General features: G+C 42.1%; 1 protein-coding gene across 1 annotated transcript in view; it reads left to right on the top strand.

Moving 5' to 3' along the window:
* tln2b (talin 2b) overlaps window positions 1-18,888 on the top strand; it is a 91,424-nt gene that overhangs the window by 29,985 nt on the left and 42,551 nt on the right. The window contains exons 2-10 of the mRNA XM_030053993.1: window positions 6,080-6,253; window positions 6,347-6,444; window positions 7,466-7,595; window positions 8,269-8,424; window positions 8,910-9,052; window positions 14,488-14,615; window positions 14,938-15,001; window positions 15,214-15,318; window positions 18,052-18,207. Of these exons, the coding sequence (XP_029909853.1) occupies window positions 6,118-6,253; window positions 6,347-6,444; window positions 7,466-7,595; window positions 8,269-8,424; window positions 8,910-9,052; window positions 14,488-14,615; window positions 14,938-15,001; window positions 15,214-15,318; window positions 18,052-18,207 (1,116 nt within the window). The 5' untranslated portion in view covers window positions 6,080-6,117. The remainder of the gene's footprint in view (window positions 1-6,079; window positions 6,254-6,346; window positions 6,445-7,465; window positions 7,596-8,268; window positions 8,425-8,909; window positions 9,053-14,487; window positions 14,616-14,937; window positions 15,002-15,213; window positions 15,319-18,051; window positions 18,208-18,888) is intronic.

The following is an 18,888-nucleotide window of genomic DNA, read 5'->3' on the forward strand; positions in this document are numbered from 1 at the left end:
CTGACCAACTGTCTCTCTGTCTGAGTGATGGACTCAAGGATTGACTGAGTGACTCACTGACTGCATCTGCTGGGTGGAGTCTCATCTAGTAGCTGTTTCTGCCTTCATCTGTTAGGCAGCTCATTCCTCAAATCTCTAAATGAGATGAGGGATGTTACATACTGAAGAATACTGTGAGCTCTAAGAGCCTAATGTATTGACTTTAGGACTGCTAGGTCTGTGGGGTGTTTTAACTTTATCATTTAAATGCTTTATAATTAGTTGGACACCCTAAACCAATAAGATCTTATAAAAGTAATGCAATTGGGGCAAGGAAATCCCTGAGCCACTTGTCTAATCAACTCATCGTAGAGAACTTAGCTTTCTGATCTGCCTAGTACAACTCATTGTATAAGTCGCTCAGCTGTGTTATCTTTTGAGAATTAAGATTTTAGAATTAAAGAAATTTCTTTTGGTGTAATGCCACATTATATGTATTAATAAATGCCAGACTGAATTGACTGTATTGATCAAGAAAAAATGTTTCTATTTATTCCGCCCATCCTGATGTGGATCCATCTGAAACAGTGCTAGAGGACGTTCTACTTTGCTGGATATTTTTAGCGTAAGAGGAGCTGCTCTTTCTCTCTCCCTGCGACAAGGGCAAGATTAATAATTTCTGTCAGAATCTGTACCTTCAAATTGCATTACAGCAGAGCCTCTGGCCCAAGAGCAAAACCTATAGCCCATGAGACTGGGTGATAGAGGCATGGTCCATTTTTTAATGTTGCTTAAAAACATCCTCAGTGTATTTGTGGTTTGGTTGGGATTTAGAGGGTGGCTTTGTTGTCTTTTTGATCTGAATCAACAAGCACTGTTTTACTGACACTTAATGAAGATATTTCTGCACAAGCCACTTATAATATGGCAGCTCTTTGACAGCATTCCTGGTGAACTTAAAATAGTAGAGGTTAAACTAAATTCATAATGCTGTGATTGCTCTGGTCTATGGAGGAATTAATCATTTATTTGTAAAACGGTGGACACGATAAGCATGGAAGTGGAAACCTTTGACTGATAGTTAATTATAGGAATTGTATTCAGAGTTAGACTCTCGATTCAAGTGTTCTGTGAAGGGAAGTGGAACATGAGTCGTGATAACAAATGAAAATAGGCCCAGTTGGCTGGATCGCAACAGCAGAGCCAGCCCTACAAATGCGAACGTCTGCCATTGACTCACTGACTCACTGACTGAGTGATGAAGTTACACCCTAGGTCGGCCAAGTGTTGAAGTTTCCCCATTGGCCATTCCACTTTCAAAATACTACTACTACTACTACAACTAATAACAATAATAATAATAATAATAATGATCTGTTCAGTACAGCCACTGTTCAAAGTAAAAATAGCCGTTTTTTAAATGTAGTTACGCCGCTTACAGTAATTACAGTAGCCTACGGGAATTGTACATCACCAATTTGCAACTCCTCCTGGTTTTCAGTTCAGTTTAATTCAGTTGAAAAGAGCTGTACTGATATGAGCAAAACAGACATTTACATTGCCAGAGCAAGTGCGCAATAAAAACATATATACACGGTCCAGCCATATACTAGGTTTTGACCTACTCTTGTTTCTTCAGAGACTTAGAAAAGTGACATTTGGAATTGGTACATGTTTTGTTTGAAATGATGATGCAGTGATATGCTCTACTGCCACCTCTAACAGAGACTAGTTCAGCCACTGCATAAAGCTGCATCATCCATCAATCATTTGGCAGCTTACATTTCACTTTTTGCTCCAGTGTTTTGTAATCATATTCTCCTGAGGTTATTAGCGCGGTGACGGCAAGCTGACAGAATGATGTGTCTGTGGCCCCATGTGCTACTTAGAGGACAGCCCTAGGCTGTTAAATAGATGAATAATAATTTGCTATATGTTTGTAGTAAATCAAGAAAGCGTCATAACAGAGGATGTATTTACGATGGCTGATTAATGCCCTCTCCTTGCACACTGTTGTTACGACCCCTGATTTACCAAATTCCAATTAAGATGTGAAATGCTTAAACTGATAACTTGAAGGTCATTAAATTTTCAACCAGAACATGAGGCTTTACAGCCTTAAAATCTGGGGGAATTAATTAACACACCTGACCTTGTTATTTTTACATTGTGGAGTCAGACAGTGATTTCATAATGTGGTAGAAAGAAAATATGAATTTGAATACATAATTAAGACAATAGTAGACAGCATGCAAGCCATTTTACTTACTTACATATCTATACAACCCACTATACAGCCTATGCACTAATGGCTGTGTGTTTTTCTCCGTATACGCCTGTGGACTTGCACAAAACTGACCCTGCTTTCAGTCAGACCAGGATAAAAGGCTCAATGTTGTGCTCAGATTGTCAGTGCAGGATGTAAGGATAACAGAAAAAAGGAGCGACTGAGCTTATTAGCATATCCTCAGCACACACGCGCTTTCATCCTGCCGCTCTCAACAATCTAGAGAACTGCTGATGATGGAATTATTTTCAACCCCCCACTCAATACCATTGACACACTACATGCTTAAATTACAGCATTATAGTAGTCTGCAATTCTGGAGATACTATGCAATAGTAAATGCCAGTTCACTGCATTTGTAAGGTGGTGGCAGACCGTATTTTTTTTTTTTTTTTTGCTATTTAACTGTAGCCATTTTATTGAAGCTTTGGGCTTGTTATTGTACTACAGCTTGTTAAAATCTCATTTTCCTCCTTTACAATAACTATGGTCACTTAGGAGTTGCCATAGTAATCTACCATTGATCCCAGAGTGGCTGTTTGTACACACAGCATTCACTGCTAGTTTAGAGAGCTGCTAAATTGTGTTAGCAAGACTAGAGATGTTTGTATATCACTATTTTCTCTTCTGTTCACAAGAACAGCTAAAGAAGACAGAGTTTAAAATTACTTTTCCGATTAATATTTACTATTTCCCCTGTGACTGCAGTGTAATGGCCTTCACCTTGTAAATCATTCAGTGATATAAACCGCTCGGGTTAGGTTTGATACTACAGTAGAAGATAATCATATTATGAACATTTTATTACTGCTCCATCTCATTTAAGTCCACATCTTGAATTCCACTGTTTTCCTTCTTTTCTCTTGTTTGTTTTCCTGCAGGTCAGGAAGTTTGTTGCCATCCTAAAAGATGAATAAAATACTGAGTGTTAGTTCTCCCTGTACCTCATGAATCTTTGGTTTCTTGTTTGTTGTGAAATAACAAATGTTTTCTCCACATTGTGTGGAGAAAACATTTCATGTGTCTTTCATGTATAAAGCATTCATAAAGCACGAATTGATATGCCAGGCCATATTATGCTGACTTCTGATATAAATCACAAGGGGTGAAATTGTGTGGTGCAACATGTAATTTTGACTATTGCTCTGAACACTTTTGAAACAGCTGTAAGAGCTTGTTTACCCATCATAGCTGGAAGTCATGGCCATGGCTCGCTTCCCATGTAGCCCAGGAATTCCTCGTTCAGGAGGACATCTGATCCTGGCTTATGTTGTACTCTGCATGCTCTGCCTCCTCATATCCACACAGCATGAGAAAATGTTGTAAGCAGTCACAGGCATTTATTGCGGTATTGTTAAAATGAAAACCAACCGACTGAGATACTCCATTTATTGTTACAATGAAGGAGTGGTATTCATTGTGATCAACACCCAATATCATGTTCTCAAGAGTCGTTCACTGAACAATAGCTTCTCCACTAGAACTATTGAGATGCACACAAACTCAACCCTTGCCAGAAGGACTTTGTTTAAGTTTGCTGCCCAACTGTCTCCGTGGTTGTTGTGTGACAGACTGGTCCAGTAATCGCAGCAGTTGTTGCTCTCAGGCTCTGTGCTACTGCTGTTATTACAGTCAATCATTAGAGCTATATCCCCTCCAGATGGCTCCTGCCTTCCCCGGTCTCTATTGAATTGTCCATGTTTATACTCCCCACCAAGCTGCTCTTTGGCCATTTTCACATCTAAATGTTTTTGGAGTAGTAAACAAACCTAATTCAATACAGGAAGCCTTTCTGATGGATCAGTGATTGTCATGGGGGATGGGTTTCAAAAAGTGCTGTTATAAGTCAGCAGTGATGTAGAAATGGTAATAAATAAAATAAATCCCTCTTAACAGAAAGTAACATAAGTAAGCTGTTCCTCATTTCCCCTCTCTGAATCCATCCGCACTTGAAAGCTCAACTAATGAGGAGCTGGCTGCATTTGTGTGTTTGCACGAGGATCCTGGTGAAAAATGGTCTCTCACACCACTGCGAGCTTGGGGATTATGATTATCCTCCTGGGTTTCATCATGCGACTTCCTCAGTAGTTACTCTCTGAAGTGACTGATGCTACTCACAACAGATATTAAAGTGATTGTTGCAATAATACATTCCTCTGCAAATATCTGTTATTGCAAGGAAACCTGGCTTTTTTTTCTTACCTCTCAATTGTTCTAAGTTGCAGCTGTAGGAATACACTGTGGAGAATCCAACAAATGTACAGTTTCCCTGCATAATGTGAAGTGTGTGTGTGTGCACAGACATATGTCGATGCCTGTGTATGCATCTACATTTTGCATCTTTGTATGCACTCGTGCAACCTGCCTCACTGTCAGCTTGGGGTCTCAAGCTGCTTCTCTAGAAGAGAGTGTGCAGCAGCAGGATGACAAAGACTCTGTGGGGCTTCTCTGCCAGCCTGTATGGAGGAGAGTCCATGCAGCGCCATTACCCCTTCTTCTTTGTGGCTGTCTTTGCCACTCTGTATAGAGAAAGACTCAAGCAGGCAGGGGCTCTGAGGGGGGCTATTGGAGAGGAGCACATGGCCATGACAGAGCCACCACCACAGGAGAGCTCATTCACAGTTCATCATTATAGAAAGTTTACCTCTCAAACTTTCTCAGCTCTGCCTCAAAGGGGCTTGATTAATCCTGACCACAAGAAAACTTAAACGTGGCTATGACAAAGTCCTGATCTTTGGCTATGATACTCTGACTTATGTCAGTTTGGAGATTTGAATCCCCGTTCTTCATATGCACAAAAAGCTGAGTTTCTTTTACTAGTGCTGAAATAGACCATGGAGTATAGCAAAATGCACGCTTGGAATCAGTGCTGAGCTACACAGCTTTTCCAGAAAATAGTAACAAGATGAATCAGCTTTGAATGAGTAACAAATTTTTGTACTGTGGTCAAACAATAACCAGATTATAACATCTGTAATTCTGGTATAGATGGTCCTATATTCAACAGTGTGATCTGTTCATCCCTTCCTGTTGACACCAAGGATAAGACAGAAGACAGTGCAGTATAGGTCTCCTCTCCTTTTTTCACAGATACAGTAGGAGAGTACCTGAACTGATTCACCCAAATTGCAGTATGTGACAAACACCCACCGATGTTTCTCATAGTCTGCATCTCTCTCTCTCTCTCTCTCTCTCTCTCTCTCTCTCTCTCTCTCTCTCTCTCTCTCTCTCTCTCTCTCTCTCTCTCTCTCTCTCTCTCTCTCTCTCCCTCTGTGTGTGTGTGTGTGTGTGTGTGTGTGTGTGTAAGCAGGAGGGCATAATAATGTGATTTTGGAATGTCGTTCTCAGTGTTATGACTTAGGTTCTGTTATTTCTGCTGATTAGCAGATGTGTTCTTTTCCCTTGTTCTGCTGAAAGGCACCATTACTTACCCTGGTTCAACTAATACTAAACACACTGCTATCAAGCAGAACTTCCCCATTCACTTAACCTTTTTAATATCAGAACAGCGGGGAGGAACGAAGAGCTGCAGTTGGAAGCGCTGATAGCCTGCGACTCTCATTCAGTGTAACATGTAGAAACGTCCCTGCAGAGATAATTGTGATGAGTTGTTTTGTACCTTGTGGTGTTGCAATATAGTACAGAGACTCAAAGCACTGCACTATTATTGTTTCATGAGAGTAACTTATAATAGTGGCCTTTTAATACCAAGCATAATGCAGATGGTCCATTTCTGCTAATGGCCACTGTGACTTTCCTATTTACACTCAGAATTACATTTTTTTTTCTGTCCCTGTTTCTGTTGTTTTCCAGGTGTGTAGGTTGGTCAGGCCATTGTACTACCCACCAAGATGGTGGCCTTGTCACTAAAGATCTGTGTCCGCCAGTGCAATGTGGTGAAGACCATGCAGTTTGAACCATCCACGCCTGTGTATGACGCCTGCAGAATTATTAGAGAAAGGGTCCCAGAAGCTCAGACTGGACAAGGTACCAGACGACTCCAGAATGGCAAAGCTACATTATATGATGGAAACCTGTAGACATCTACACTTGCATTCTCTGTCTCCCTTTGTGTTTCAGCCTCAGATTATGGCCTCTTCCTGTCTGATGATGATCCCAGGAAAGGAATCTGGCTGGAGTCTGGCAGAACTCTGGATTACTACATGCTGCGAAATGGGGTAAGATTAAGTAATTTCAGGAGTTTGCACTGCTGCCTTTTTTGCTCCAGACTTTCAGACTTTTCAGTTTGATCTGAATCAAAATCACAGGTGTGAAACCTCCCAGATCACAGTCCGGACCAAACAGAGAACCTTAGTCTGACAAAAAGAGCTGATTTCAGTCCAGATCAAATTGAACCATGGTTGAGTTCATTTGTAGCGGGAAGATATTTTTTGGGTGGTTTGGACTTAAAGGGGGGTGTGTGTAACTTAAAGTTACATACACCTCCCATGCAGTTGTGGAGAAGCTCATCATTTGGTCAGGTGTTTGTCTGTTTGTGCATGTCTGTCTGCAGCTAATCTCACAACTTATGTCTGTATGATGAAGAACCTCTCGTGGTTGCGGTGATTCAAAAACTTTCTGTTTCTGTCTAAAGACACATGACTTCTAGAAAAGAGCCAAAAATGGCTCGCGAGCCATAGGTTCCTGATTACTGCTATAAAGTGTGTAATAAAGTCAAACACATATAGAGAGAACAAGAAAAAGCTAAACTCGAGAGGATTTGGGAGTTTTTCGGCATATTTTCTATGCTGTACTGTATTAAATTTGAGTCATACAGTTTGAGAATACAATTGGCTGGTGAGTCTCTGCCAAGTCTTCCACATAAGGTCGCCTATAGCCTGGAAAAGGGGAGATACGCCCTGTGGAGATCTCCACTCCACTGCGTGCACTCCTATAGTTGTCACTTGTCATTAGTCCTAATGATTTATACCTCCTTGCTTTTTGTGCTTCAAGAGCTATGAGATTATTTGTAGGGATGGTCAAGTTTTAGACTGTTCTAGCTGTACTGTTATTTGCATCTACCTCCTTGGTTATCACAATGACTGTTCATCAAAAATCTCTTTGGTGTAAGTATCTTATATGTTATTGTAAACAGTCATCCCTGCAATATCATCACAATGTTGATACTGAGGTATATAAGGAATACTATAAGGTATACAGATGCTGATTTTACATCATGCTTTCTCTTTTGTTTCTCAGGATGTCTTGGAGTACAAGAAGAAGCAGAGGCCACAAAAAATCAAAATGCTTGATGGCGCAGTTAAAACCATCATGGTGGATGACTCAAAAACTGTCGGGGAGCTGCTTGTAACCATATGCAGTAGAATAGGTTAGCGATACTCTTCCCGCTACAGCTAATATGAATGTTGTCAACCCACTGCCCTGGCTTGAATTATTCATCCTCTGTCTTATTTTTAGTCCAAGGCATATTCACTTCACTACATATGGAGTTGAAAGGTTCCCTTATCTCACTGTGTTATTACATAAGTTCATATGCGAACAGAAAAGCATTTGTTAAGTACTTCAGAGCATTTATGCACACTTGATAAAGTCCTAATCACTTTCTGTTTAAAGCACGATGGGCATGATTTGTCAAGCTCAAATAAGCTTATTCCTGCTAAATGATATAGCGTTGTTGTGAAGTCCCAGACTGTGCCATCCTTGCCTGTGACAGAAGTGTTCCCTAGGCCGTGTATTTCAATTATACGGGGCTGCAATCAAACTCTATTGGGTGAGGAGAAGAGGGATGTGTGTCTGGCAGATCTCTTTATCGGCCACTGTTTGTTTAGAGTGCGTCTTTCTGCTTGGCTTCTTCTCCTCTGTGCCCAATATAGTTTGCTGGCTCTGCACCAGCTTTCCTTCATGTGTGTTTCAAGGGAGAGAGAGAGAATAGAGTGGAGGAGCACAGGAGAGATAGTTTCTCAGTCATAGCGCTAGTTGTCAGGGTGGCCTTATGCATCGCCTCCTTGGTGAGTTCGCTGCCTTATTTCTGCCCTTTTCAGGAATCACAAACTATGAGGAGTACTCACTCATTCAGGAGACGACAGATGACAAGAAGGAGGACGGGATGGGGACGCTGAAGAAAGACAGAACTCTGCTGCTACGGGACGAGAGGAAGATGGAAAAGCTCAAAGCCAAGCTCCACACAGATGATGATTGTGAGTTTGAGAGTAGGCTTCCCAAAATCGACAAAAATGTCATCGATTTCTTGATGGCTCAAACTCTTCCTATTTTTACATCAATGAATCACATACACCAACATCTGAAATGTTGCTGTTTCACACAAGTCTAATTTATAGCATAGACATATCAAAGTTTAATGAAATTAACACTGTTATCTTTTGCCCAGAGGACACCAATTAAATTCTGAAACGTGTGAATGTATAAATCACCCTCCAACATGGCTGAAAATGAGTTTTCTTCTCAGCAGAAAATAATGCAAATGACACTCCTCATGCCCCGTCAAAAAGTTCACTTGCCTATGATTAATTTGGTAGATTGTCTGTCTAAGTCCATCTGTCTGCCTTTTCAAACTGCCCAATTAATTTCACCCGTAGTATCCTCCTCTAGTGAAATCTTTATAAATCAAGTATGACTTCATTTCAGTTTGAATGTTAACACATTATTTATATCACTTGGACAGTGAACTGGCTGGACCACAGCAGGACATTCAGAGAGCAAGGGGTGGAGGAAAGCGAGACTCTGCTGCTCAGGCGCAAGTTCTTCTATTCGGACCAGAACGTAGACTCACGGGACCCCGTTCAGCTAAACCTGCTCTATGTTCAGGTAAGCTTTTCAAACACATGCATATGGCAGACGCTCATACACAAACATACACGGATACCTGTGCACACATGAAAACATCTTCTCTTGCACTTTCAGGATGTGAAGCTTCCTGATACCTATCCCTAAAATTGCCAGTGCTGCATCCTAACTACCTCTGTATTAGCCACAGTATGTTGTTTCAACCTGCCTAGATTTATCCGTGGTGTGATGTGCCTTTGACTGCATTTTGTTGTAAATATTGGTTTTGTGAAGCAAAGATCAAGATGTCCATCAAGATATTTGCACAGAATTTTTGCTTTATTGGATAGCATAGCTCAGAATGAAGAAAAATAGTGGAGAGAGAAGATGATTTAAAACACATTTAGTCCTGGGCCCCAACACTTAATGCTGAGAGAGCACTAATGTTTTATGCTTTTTATTTATATATCCCTTTAGTTAGTCAGTTAGTTGGTCAGGTAGGCAGGTACGTAGGATGGTAGCTTTTAAAGACTGGAGACAGGAGCTGTCCTAAATATACTTAGTAGCCATCAGTTCTCTGTGTTGTACCTTACAGCCATCTCTTGGCCAGGTTGGTTGGCTCAGGTGTGGCCCAGCCAGGTTTTATTTGGTTTTGAAGAGCGAGCCAGGCAGCCTCACAGCTAAACCCTGGCATCCGAAGGCACAGCTTTGGTCTTAGATGCTTAGTTCCTCTATGTTTCCCTTCACACAGTACTCTACGCCACTGAATCCAGCTGGCCTTGCAAGCACACAGCCTGCTGCATACTGTAGGTATCAGCACCCATACAGCTGCTTGTATTGCCCAAGGTTGGGCTCTAGTTCCTATATGGCCAGGGTCTTTTTCAGTTTGCAAAGGATGATCTGAGGCTGGGCACGTTTAGATTAGGCTGCCTCTGTTTCCTGCTCTGCTTTTGCAGGTGTGTCTTGTGTAGTTAAGTCTCTCTCTCTCTCTCTCTCTCTCTCTCTCTCTCTCTCTCCCTCTCTCTCAGTCTCCCTCTGTGTGTGTGTGTGTGTGTGTGTTTGGCAGTGCTGGTTTTACCAGTGTTGTAAACCAAGGCAGAGCTGCTGGCACCAGGCGCTCCCCTGAGGGGTCAGCTGAGTCGGCACCGCACTAGTCAGGCTTTGCTCACTGCACACCCCACTGCATTCACATTAGCCCCTCCAGCCTTGAGGTGGGCAGGAGAGCTCCCCACTGACACCTGGACTCAGAGCAGGGTGCGGAGTACCACACATACACACTTAAACACACTTGTAGATAGAGAGAGAGAGAGAGCAAAAGAAGGAGAGCAGACTGAATATATTAAGGCACATGCACGCACAAATGAATGCAACACATTTTGCTCAACACATGCTCAAATCATGTTGCATGCACTTCCACATGAAAAGAGAAAAGCTTTAACATAGTGAAGAAAAACTAGCAATCACTATCAATGTCTAAACTAGACGAATGCTGAGCAAAACTCAGGAGACACTCAGCAGCCAATTGTATTTTCAAACACTTTACAATTAGAAATTACACATTAAATTCAATGTATGATTCAAATATAATACAGTATGGTATAGAAAATATACTGTAAAACTCCCAAAGCCTATCAAGTTTAGCTGTTTCTTATTCTCTACATGTTTCACTTTATTACACACATTATACCAGTGGTCGGGACCCTATGGCTTGTGAGCCTTTTCTGGCTCTTTGCCAGAAGTCATATGGCTTTTGACGGAGATGGTGGACTGTAATGGTCAGAGCACTGCGTGTGTTGGTCATTACAGTCATTAATAGAGGCTTCAGTCTTTCCCACTTTTTCTCTCAGCTGTCTCTCTCGCTTGCTCGCTCTCGCTCACCCAAACAATCGGTTTGCTATTGTTTCCAAATAACAATCAGTAGGCCAAGTAATTCACAAAAAGCTTCAACATAATATTTCCACTATCATGCCTCGCTTCTTATTAGTGCTGCCAATGACTGAAATGCTCTTAGTGAATTTAAGATCCCACAAGATAGAGAGTTACGCAGTTATCTAGGGCTCTTATTGTGAAAACAACAGAAGTAGAGATGCGATATAACCAGTAATTTAAGAAGAGAGAGAGAGAGAGAGAGAGAGAGAGAGAGAGGGAGAGAGAGAGCAGCGATGGTCAAGTTAGCTAAACAGTGAATGAAGAGACAGAGCAGAAATAGCGAGAACAAACTTACCAAATGCTTTGAATCTCCACAACCACTGGGTTCTCCACCATACAGGCATAACTGTGCACAAAAAAAATGTAGGCCAATAGGGCCAGTAGTTTCTCAGATTAGCCAACACACACACACACACACACACACACACACCCGACCAATCGTCAGGCTGCCACCTGGTGGAGATAAATATACGCAGTCATTCATATTAGAGTCCCTTCATCCCTCCAGGCCCAGCTGCCTTGGGAGTTCCTGAATATGTCCATAATAGACACCCACCCATAGCTGACTCTCTGTCCCTCCCTGCTACTCCCCTCTATCTGTCTGTTCCTGTTTTTACCTCTTTTGCTCTTGCCCTCATTTTCCTTCCCTTCTGGTTTGCCTGTCTTCACCCCCCCCCTCGAGCTCATACACATTCTGACAGAATCACACACATCCCCACCCTCTTACCCAAGCACATATTATAGCACAATACATATCATATTCTCCTTACAACACAGACTCATATTTCCTTTTACAATAACTGCCCCACCCCCCCGCCCACGCCTCCTTTTGCTTCTCCGCTGGCCTTCCCCATCTATTTCTCCCTCTCTCCCTCCCTCTCTCATGCTCAGATTGTTACACAGGCAGATCACAGAGACTCTTCATATGGCAGTGGCTCTAATTTGTCACTGTGTTAAAAAGGGCAGACAGAGCCAGAAGAGAGATGCCTTTCTTAGGCTTGATGGAACATACCCCGGGCCTCGGATTCCCCCCTGGTGCCTTTTCCGAGACATGATATGAAACACTCTTTCCTTTCACCTTCTTTTCTTGTCTTTTCTTTTCTTTTCAGTTCTTTTCTCTTGCTCACATACACACACACATGTGCGATTTTCGAACACAGCCTTTCACTGCCTCGTTCATCACTTAATTCAGATTGCACAGATTATGATATTAATGTTGGCATTTCTTTGGGAGAGCATCCCAGCAATGAGCTCAAATGTTTATTAATGATGTGAAGCTTCCATGATTTCAACCCCGCCCACACACACACACACACACATGCATAGCGGCTTCTCTGCCAGAAACAAACTAATCTCTTTTACTACCCAGCCACTCCCTTTCTGTCATGTATCACGAAGAACAGGACAAATCTTCACAGCTGGAGCATTGCCCTCTCTGTGGTGCTCTTGTGCTTTTGCTTGCTCCTCTCAACTGTCAAAATAATTGTGGTCTTTGAACCAAGAGGCACAGGAGTTTGTGTCCAAAATTCTACCATATTCCACCAAAAAATATACAGCATGACCTGAAGTTCATCATTCAGTATAAATGATTGGATTCAGTCTGTTCCTCTGACGACTGGTTATGTTAAAAAAAAAAAATAGTATTATTTCCATTGCCATTATTTCCTTTTATCTTATATCAGTATTTTTGTGAGGTGTTACATTTTTAATGAGGTTAGTATCTTACAGTCAAACTGATATATTCTGTCATTTTTGCTTTCTTGGAAAATTTACAGTACACAGGATCAGGGAAGGTGGGGAGAGAGACAGTGTGGGGGGGTGACACAAGATAAAGGTCCATGTTTGGATTTGAACACCGGACAGTGTGGGTATGGTATGTGCTAAAGCCAACTGAGCCACCAGGACGCCTCCATGTTTTCAGTTTGGTCCATTTAGACCTTATTTCCATATAACCTTGTGTGTTACACAGGTCATGAGAGTCCTCATTATTCATTTGTTCATCGATTTATTAGTGATTGAACAGAGTGTGCATTTAGTTACTTTAGTGTGTCCCTATGTCAGCATGTATTTTATGGCTGTGTTATACTCTGTGCTCTGTGGGGCATGGTGGACTGGTTGACCTCAGCGTTGTAGCCTTAGGCTATATGTGTCACAGCTTCTGATGTTTTGTGGTTCATTTCCACTTGTGCGGCTCCATTAGAATGTCCTAGAATCAGGGCCTGTATCACTGCCCATGCCCACTATGAGAAACTGAAGGTCTGCCCTCGCTGTTGTCTTTATGGACAAACATGGTAAAATCATACTGCGGCCAGTCATCCTCCACACAGGCCCTTATGGACACATATACCTGAAACTCCACTGCAGATTCCTGAAACCTAAGGACCTTTTCTGAATCACTCGCCTCCACAGTGAAAATCAGCATATATCCACAACTGCCCATCAGCACTTATTTCAAAATGTAAACTTTTGCAACTAGTTCACCTGTCATTCCCAGAGCCTTATTCCCCCAAAATACACTATGTGGGTGGCAGTGAGTCACAGAGAAAGAGAATGAATGGCATGTGTCAGGGATAATTTGTGTTCAGTAATAGCTTTTATACTTCACTGTAAATTACACTGCAGAAGAGGCTCAGTTGTGAGTGGAGGAGATTGTTGTCGTCATTACAGCGGTACACTGCTGTTTAGTTTGCTGTTGATGTAATGGGATGTAAGAATAAGTGGAGTTGGGCCTGTGCACTCATATGCTAATGCTAAAAGCTCTGATGGAGCCTTTCTCACTGTCAGCTAGCCTCTCAGCTTTGGGAGCCATTAATCTTGCAGCAGTGAACTAGAAAGAGAGACAGGGAGAGAGAGAGAGAGAGAGAGAGAGAGAGAGAGAGAGAGAGAGAACGAGAGAGAGCTTACTGCCCCCTGGAGAAAACAGCATACTCTGACAACCATTACTGAAAGATGTCAACAAAGGCATCTTCCCCTTTCAGCTAACTAAACAGTTTTAAGACGGCCTAATGTGGAGCTCGCTGGAGTACGGACTTGACTGAGAAAGCATTGAAAGATAAATCATATCTCGACAGCACCAAACAGACATTGCCGTATTTTGCCTAACAAAAAGTCGTTTTATTTCCTAATGACAGATTGAGGACCATTTGTAATGCAGATGGTATACTGTGAGAGACTGATTTGTCTGTACAGTATGGTGTCTCTTCTCTTTTAATAACACGTAAAGGACCGTGATGACAAATTCAAGCTGTTACATTTGAAAGCCTCGAAAACGTTTTTTATTGTCGCAAACAAATCTTATTTGGCTCCCCTGTGTGAATGAATCTGAGCTATGTGTTTGTGTGATGTTACTATTCTAGAAATGCACTCGCTTATTCACTTAGCAGACACAGTCTCTGAAGCTACACTCAAAGCGCAAAATGAAGTGCTCATTATGGAGCTCTGTTGGGTGAAAACTGATTGATTCTCTCTCTTTTGTATTTCCATGATTTTTTCTTTCCTGGATTTACGTCTGGCTGTCACTTACTCACCGCTTCTTTTTTCTTCTCTAGGCCAGGGACGATATACTGAATGGCTCCCACCCCGTGTCGTTTGATAAAGCCTGTGAGTTTGCTGGGATCCAGGCTCAGATCCAGTTCGGACCCCATGTGGAACACAAACACAAGCCTGGATTCCTCGAGTAAGCTTCCCTTATCAGAGAGATGCATTAGCACCACCGCAAACCTCATCCGTCAAACACCCGGCACATTGTGTTGTCCTTTCACATGTTCGGTTCACAGCCATCCAGATACAGCGGTTATCTCCTTGTACTTCGGTACAGGCCATTCCTTCAGGGACTTCCTCCACAGGAATGCTCAGGGGTGATGTCAGCTGGTACAACACTTGTCTGATATGCAGGCACTGGGGCAAGAATGACCTCATATATGGAAGTATGTTAATAGAAAAGGAAACGCCTGTAGCACCAACGAGTAACCATGTAAAAATGTCATTTATCCCCACAGCCTGAAGGAGTTCTTACCTAAAGAGTACATCAAGCAGAGGGGGTCGGAGAAGAAAATATTCCAAGTATGTACATTGCAGTGCTGTTTGGTCGAATGTTATGTCTAAAAGAACCCATGTTTAAAAGTGTGCTTAGCCTGAGGAAAATATATGATTTTTTTTTTTTTTTGGCATGAATTGATAAAATATACTGCGTAGATTACAGTGTCTAAGACAAATTAATCAACCTAATGTTCCTGTTTGAGGATTCTGAGATTTTATTGTTGCTCTCCGTCCAGGATCATAAGAACTGTGGAGAAATGACCGAGATTGAGGCAAAAGTGAAGTATGTGAAGCTTGCCAGATCCCTCCAGACCTATGGGGTGTCCTTCTTCCTAGTGAAGGTAAGGCCCAACACCGCTCCCAATTACATTAGGAAGTATAATATATCATTTTACATCATATGGGAAGGAAGGAAGAGGTAGAAAAAGCTCCCACTGTCACTACTTGCAAGTGTTTAAGTCATTTGGAAAGTCGGACTTCTTCAAACAGGACATTTTCAAGTCTACATCAAAAGATAACACTATCAAACCATTATTTTTTTTTAAACCATTAAGTTTTATTACAGCCAGAGTGGATTTGCAGTTAGAAAAAAGTATCCCCGATGAAAGTAGCATTCATTTGGGCTTTCTTTACCTTTAAAGAGTAACTAAATCTCTGCAAAGTCTGACCTGAATAGTAAAAAAACAGGGAACCTGGTGGTGTCATCACCTGCTGAGTGGTGCTATCACCTGTGACCGAAGACCAGGCCCCTGCTTTTCACCATTAGAGGTCAGGCTTCACAGATATTTGAGTATGGGTTTTAGTTACTCTTTAATTTTGGTGTGTGTGACTGATTTAAGCCTGCCATTTCTCAGATACTTTATATAGCTTTCAGAAAAATATGTGATTCCCAGTTGTAATTAAGAATTGGATTTTGACATGAGTACTACTTAGAAGTGAGAAGATGGTGCTCACTGTGAATACTACATGACGTGAATGCAGCATGAGCAACACAGAACAACCAGGAATGAAGAGTAAGGTGAAAAAACAACGGTGTTTATTTACACAGTTGTCAGCCTGATAAAGGAGAAAACTAGTGACGAACATTCAAAATGTCAAAATACACAAATGGCAAAATGCACCTCACCTCCTCCAGGGTAGACCTGTGCCTCACTGAGTGATTTATCAAGTGAGCTAGTGAAAATTCTCCATGTTGGCTCCCTGATGCCACACCCACCCTTCACTCCTTGCATGTAAGACCAGTGTGCCATTCATAGGTTGCATCACCGAGTGTCAAATTTATATATAGTCACTTCCCATATAAACAGATTCATCATACACATTAGACACAAGCACACATTTCTAGGAAAAGCAGTTCTTGCAGTTAATAATTACTGAGCAATATCACTTTAATGAGTAATCTAGTTATAGCAAGCAGACATGCTCTTGTACTAATGAGTGGCAGCTGTGCAATTACAAAGCTTGTGTGATATGCACCGTGCTGTCAAGCAGGTATGAAAACTCACTGGAAACACCAAAAGATTTATATAGCCATTATAATAACAAAGGATCATTCTCACAGTGAAACAATGTGCGTTTTGCCGTGTAGAAGCACAAACAGTGCTTTGAAATGCTTGTGACAATGGCAATTCTGTTCTGGTGTGGTGGACAGAGTGGTGGGGCAGGGTTGCAGCGGGCGAACATGATGAAGTCGCACCAGCAGGTATTATAAAAGCTCTCTGGCAGCAGCCCATTTGGTTTTGATCCTGTAGGAAAAAGAGAAAGAGTGCCGTTGTCTGTTATGGTCTTAATGGACTATAAATGGAATGTTTGGCCCTGTACTTAAAGCAGACTGCAAGGTCAAGAGTGTTTTTTGTGCGAGTGTGTGCGAGTGTGTGAGCACGTGTTTGCGTCCAAATGTACAAGCAGTGTCTGTGCGTGATGAGGAAATGTAGTGATGGAGATTGCAAGGCACTGTTGAATAATTCACTCCAGCTGCACTCTTCGTCGGCTGCGAGCAGAAGAAAAAGCATAGACCTGCCTTTGTTGAAGCATCGTCTGAGAGTTTATTGTAACGTCACATTAGTCATCTGTCAGTCTTTAATCACTGCAGGCTACCTAAGACAACAACCGTTTTGCTGTAAACTTCACAGATATGGAAGTAAATAAGTGTGTGTGTGTGTGTGTGTGTGTGTGTGTTTGTGTTGTGTGTGTGTGTGTGTGTGTGTGTGTGTGTGTGTGTGTGTGTGCAACCATGCGTGCAGGTCTGTGATGCTTGGTTCAGGCCAGTAAAAGGGTTCTGACATTGATCCAGCCTTCTGTTGTGCATTCCTGCAGCAGCAGATGTTCCCATGCCTTAACCGAGGTTAGATGTAAGATACAATCTCTTGCTTAGCCTCCCACTTCAGATTACAAAAATCCGACTTCCTGCGTGCATACAACCCAAATAAATATGGTACTCAACTAATGTAACTGAAAACAATAGAAGTTTTAAATAAGTCTTTATACATAGCTATCATGGTCACTGGTATAATGTTATCTGTCCTTGTGTTGTATTGTGAACATTGAACTGTTGAAGCTGTTCTACTTAGAGGCCTTTGTTCCCTCCTTGGAGCTCTACATTTTGACGCAGAGATGAAAACAATAGCTCGAAGACAAGAGAGGTATTTTGAACTCCCCCGTATCCACAAACCGCTAATTTTTGTGTTGTCCTCTGCACCCCTGGAGGAAAGCCAAGTGTAGGCTCAGGCTCTGAAGTGAGCTTTAATACATTTTCAGTGGGCAGAGAATAGAGGGCACTGGAGCCAGGCAGGCAAAGAGCTAGTGGAAGCACCATGCTGGTGTGCTGACAGTGACTAAAGCCCGGGGAGACCCTGCTCAATAGAGCAGCAGTTAAACATGGCTGAACTCTGCAGGGTCACTTCACATCTGCTCCTTCCCTCCTCCTATTGAGGCTTCAAGCCACAGGAGCGGCATGTGTATTACAACAGCAGCATCAGAATCTCACAACTATTCGGCGTTTATGCCTTGAATGAATCATCTGCGTAGGTGTTAACACCAACATAAATGTCGTCTGATGTCTTCCTATCCGACAGGAAAAGATGAAGAGCAAAAATAAGCTGGTGCCTCGGCTGCTGGGGATAACCAAAGAGTCGGTGATGCGAGTGGATGAGAAGACGAAGGATGTGGTGCAGGAGTGGCCCCTGACCACAGTCAAGAGATGGGCTGCCTCCCCCAAGAGCTTCACACTGGTACTGTGTGAACCTCTTCAGGAAGTTCTCAGTCCCATTTGAGTCGGACATTATGCATTCATAATCTTGTGAACACATTCATTTATACTGTGAGCATTCTCTGGTTTACACAACTCTACATCATGTAGAGTGTCGCCAGTTTGCCTTTTCCAAATCAAACAGCTTCATTAAAACTGTTAAGCCCTTTAACTATAATATTGAATGTTATCAGCATGTTGCTCAGCTATTTCATCCAAGTTTACAATAGAGGATGAAAAAGGGGCATTTGGATGTTTTATTCATCTGAAGGCTTTTTCAATTTTATATATCGCTTGTTAAGAAGAAAAACCCCATGCACAGACAGAAAATCTCCTTTATGAAGGAGGGTGCGCAGACCAGAAAGTGTGAGCAGGGGTGCCCTGGTGGCTCGCAATGTAGAGCGTGCACCTCATAATACTGAGGCTAAGCTGCAGCAGCCTGGGTTCACATCCAGCCCAGACCCTTTGCTGCATGTCATTGCCTGTGACTGTCTAATAGAGCAGAAATGCTCAAAAAATATTCTTAAATACCTATTTAAAGTATAAGCACTGAAAAGAATGCAAGGTGTCAGTGAATTACAGTACAAAAGTGAACCTTAAAGGTTGTCTTCTGTTCTGTAAATCACTGACATTCATGAAGCCCATGTTTTAATGAATTAACCTC

Source organism: Myripristis murdjan, chromosome 6 (assembly GCF_902150065.1).
Source record: "Myripristis murdjan chromosome 6, fMyrMur1.1, whole genome shotgun sequence".
NCBI lineage: Eukaryota > Metazoa > Chordata > Actinopteri > Holocentriformes > Holocentridae > Myripristis > Myripristis murdjan.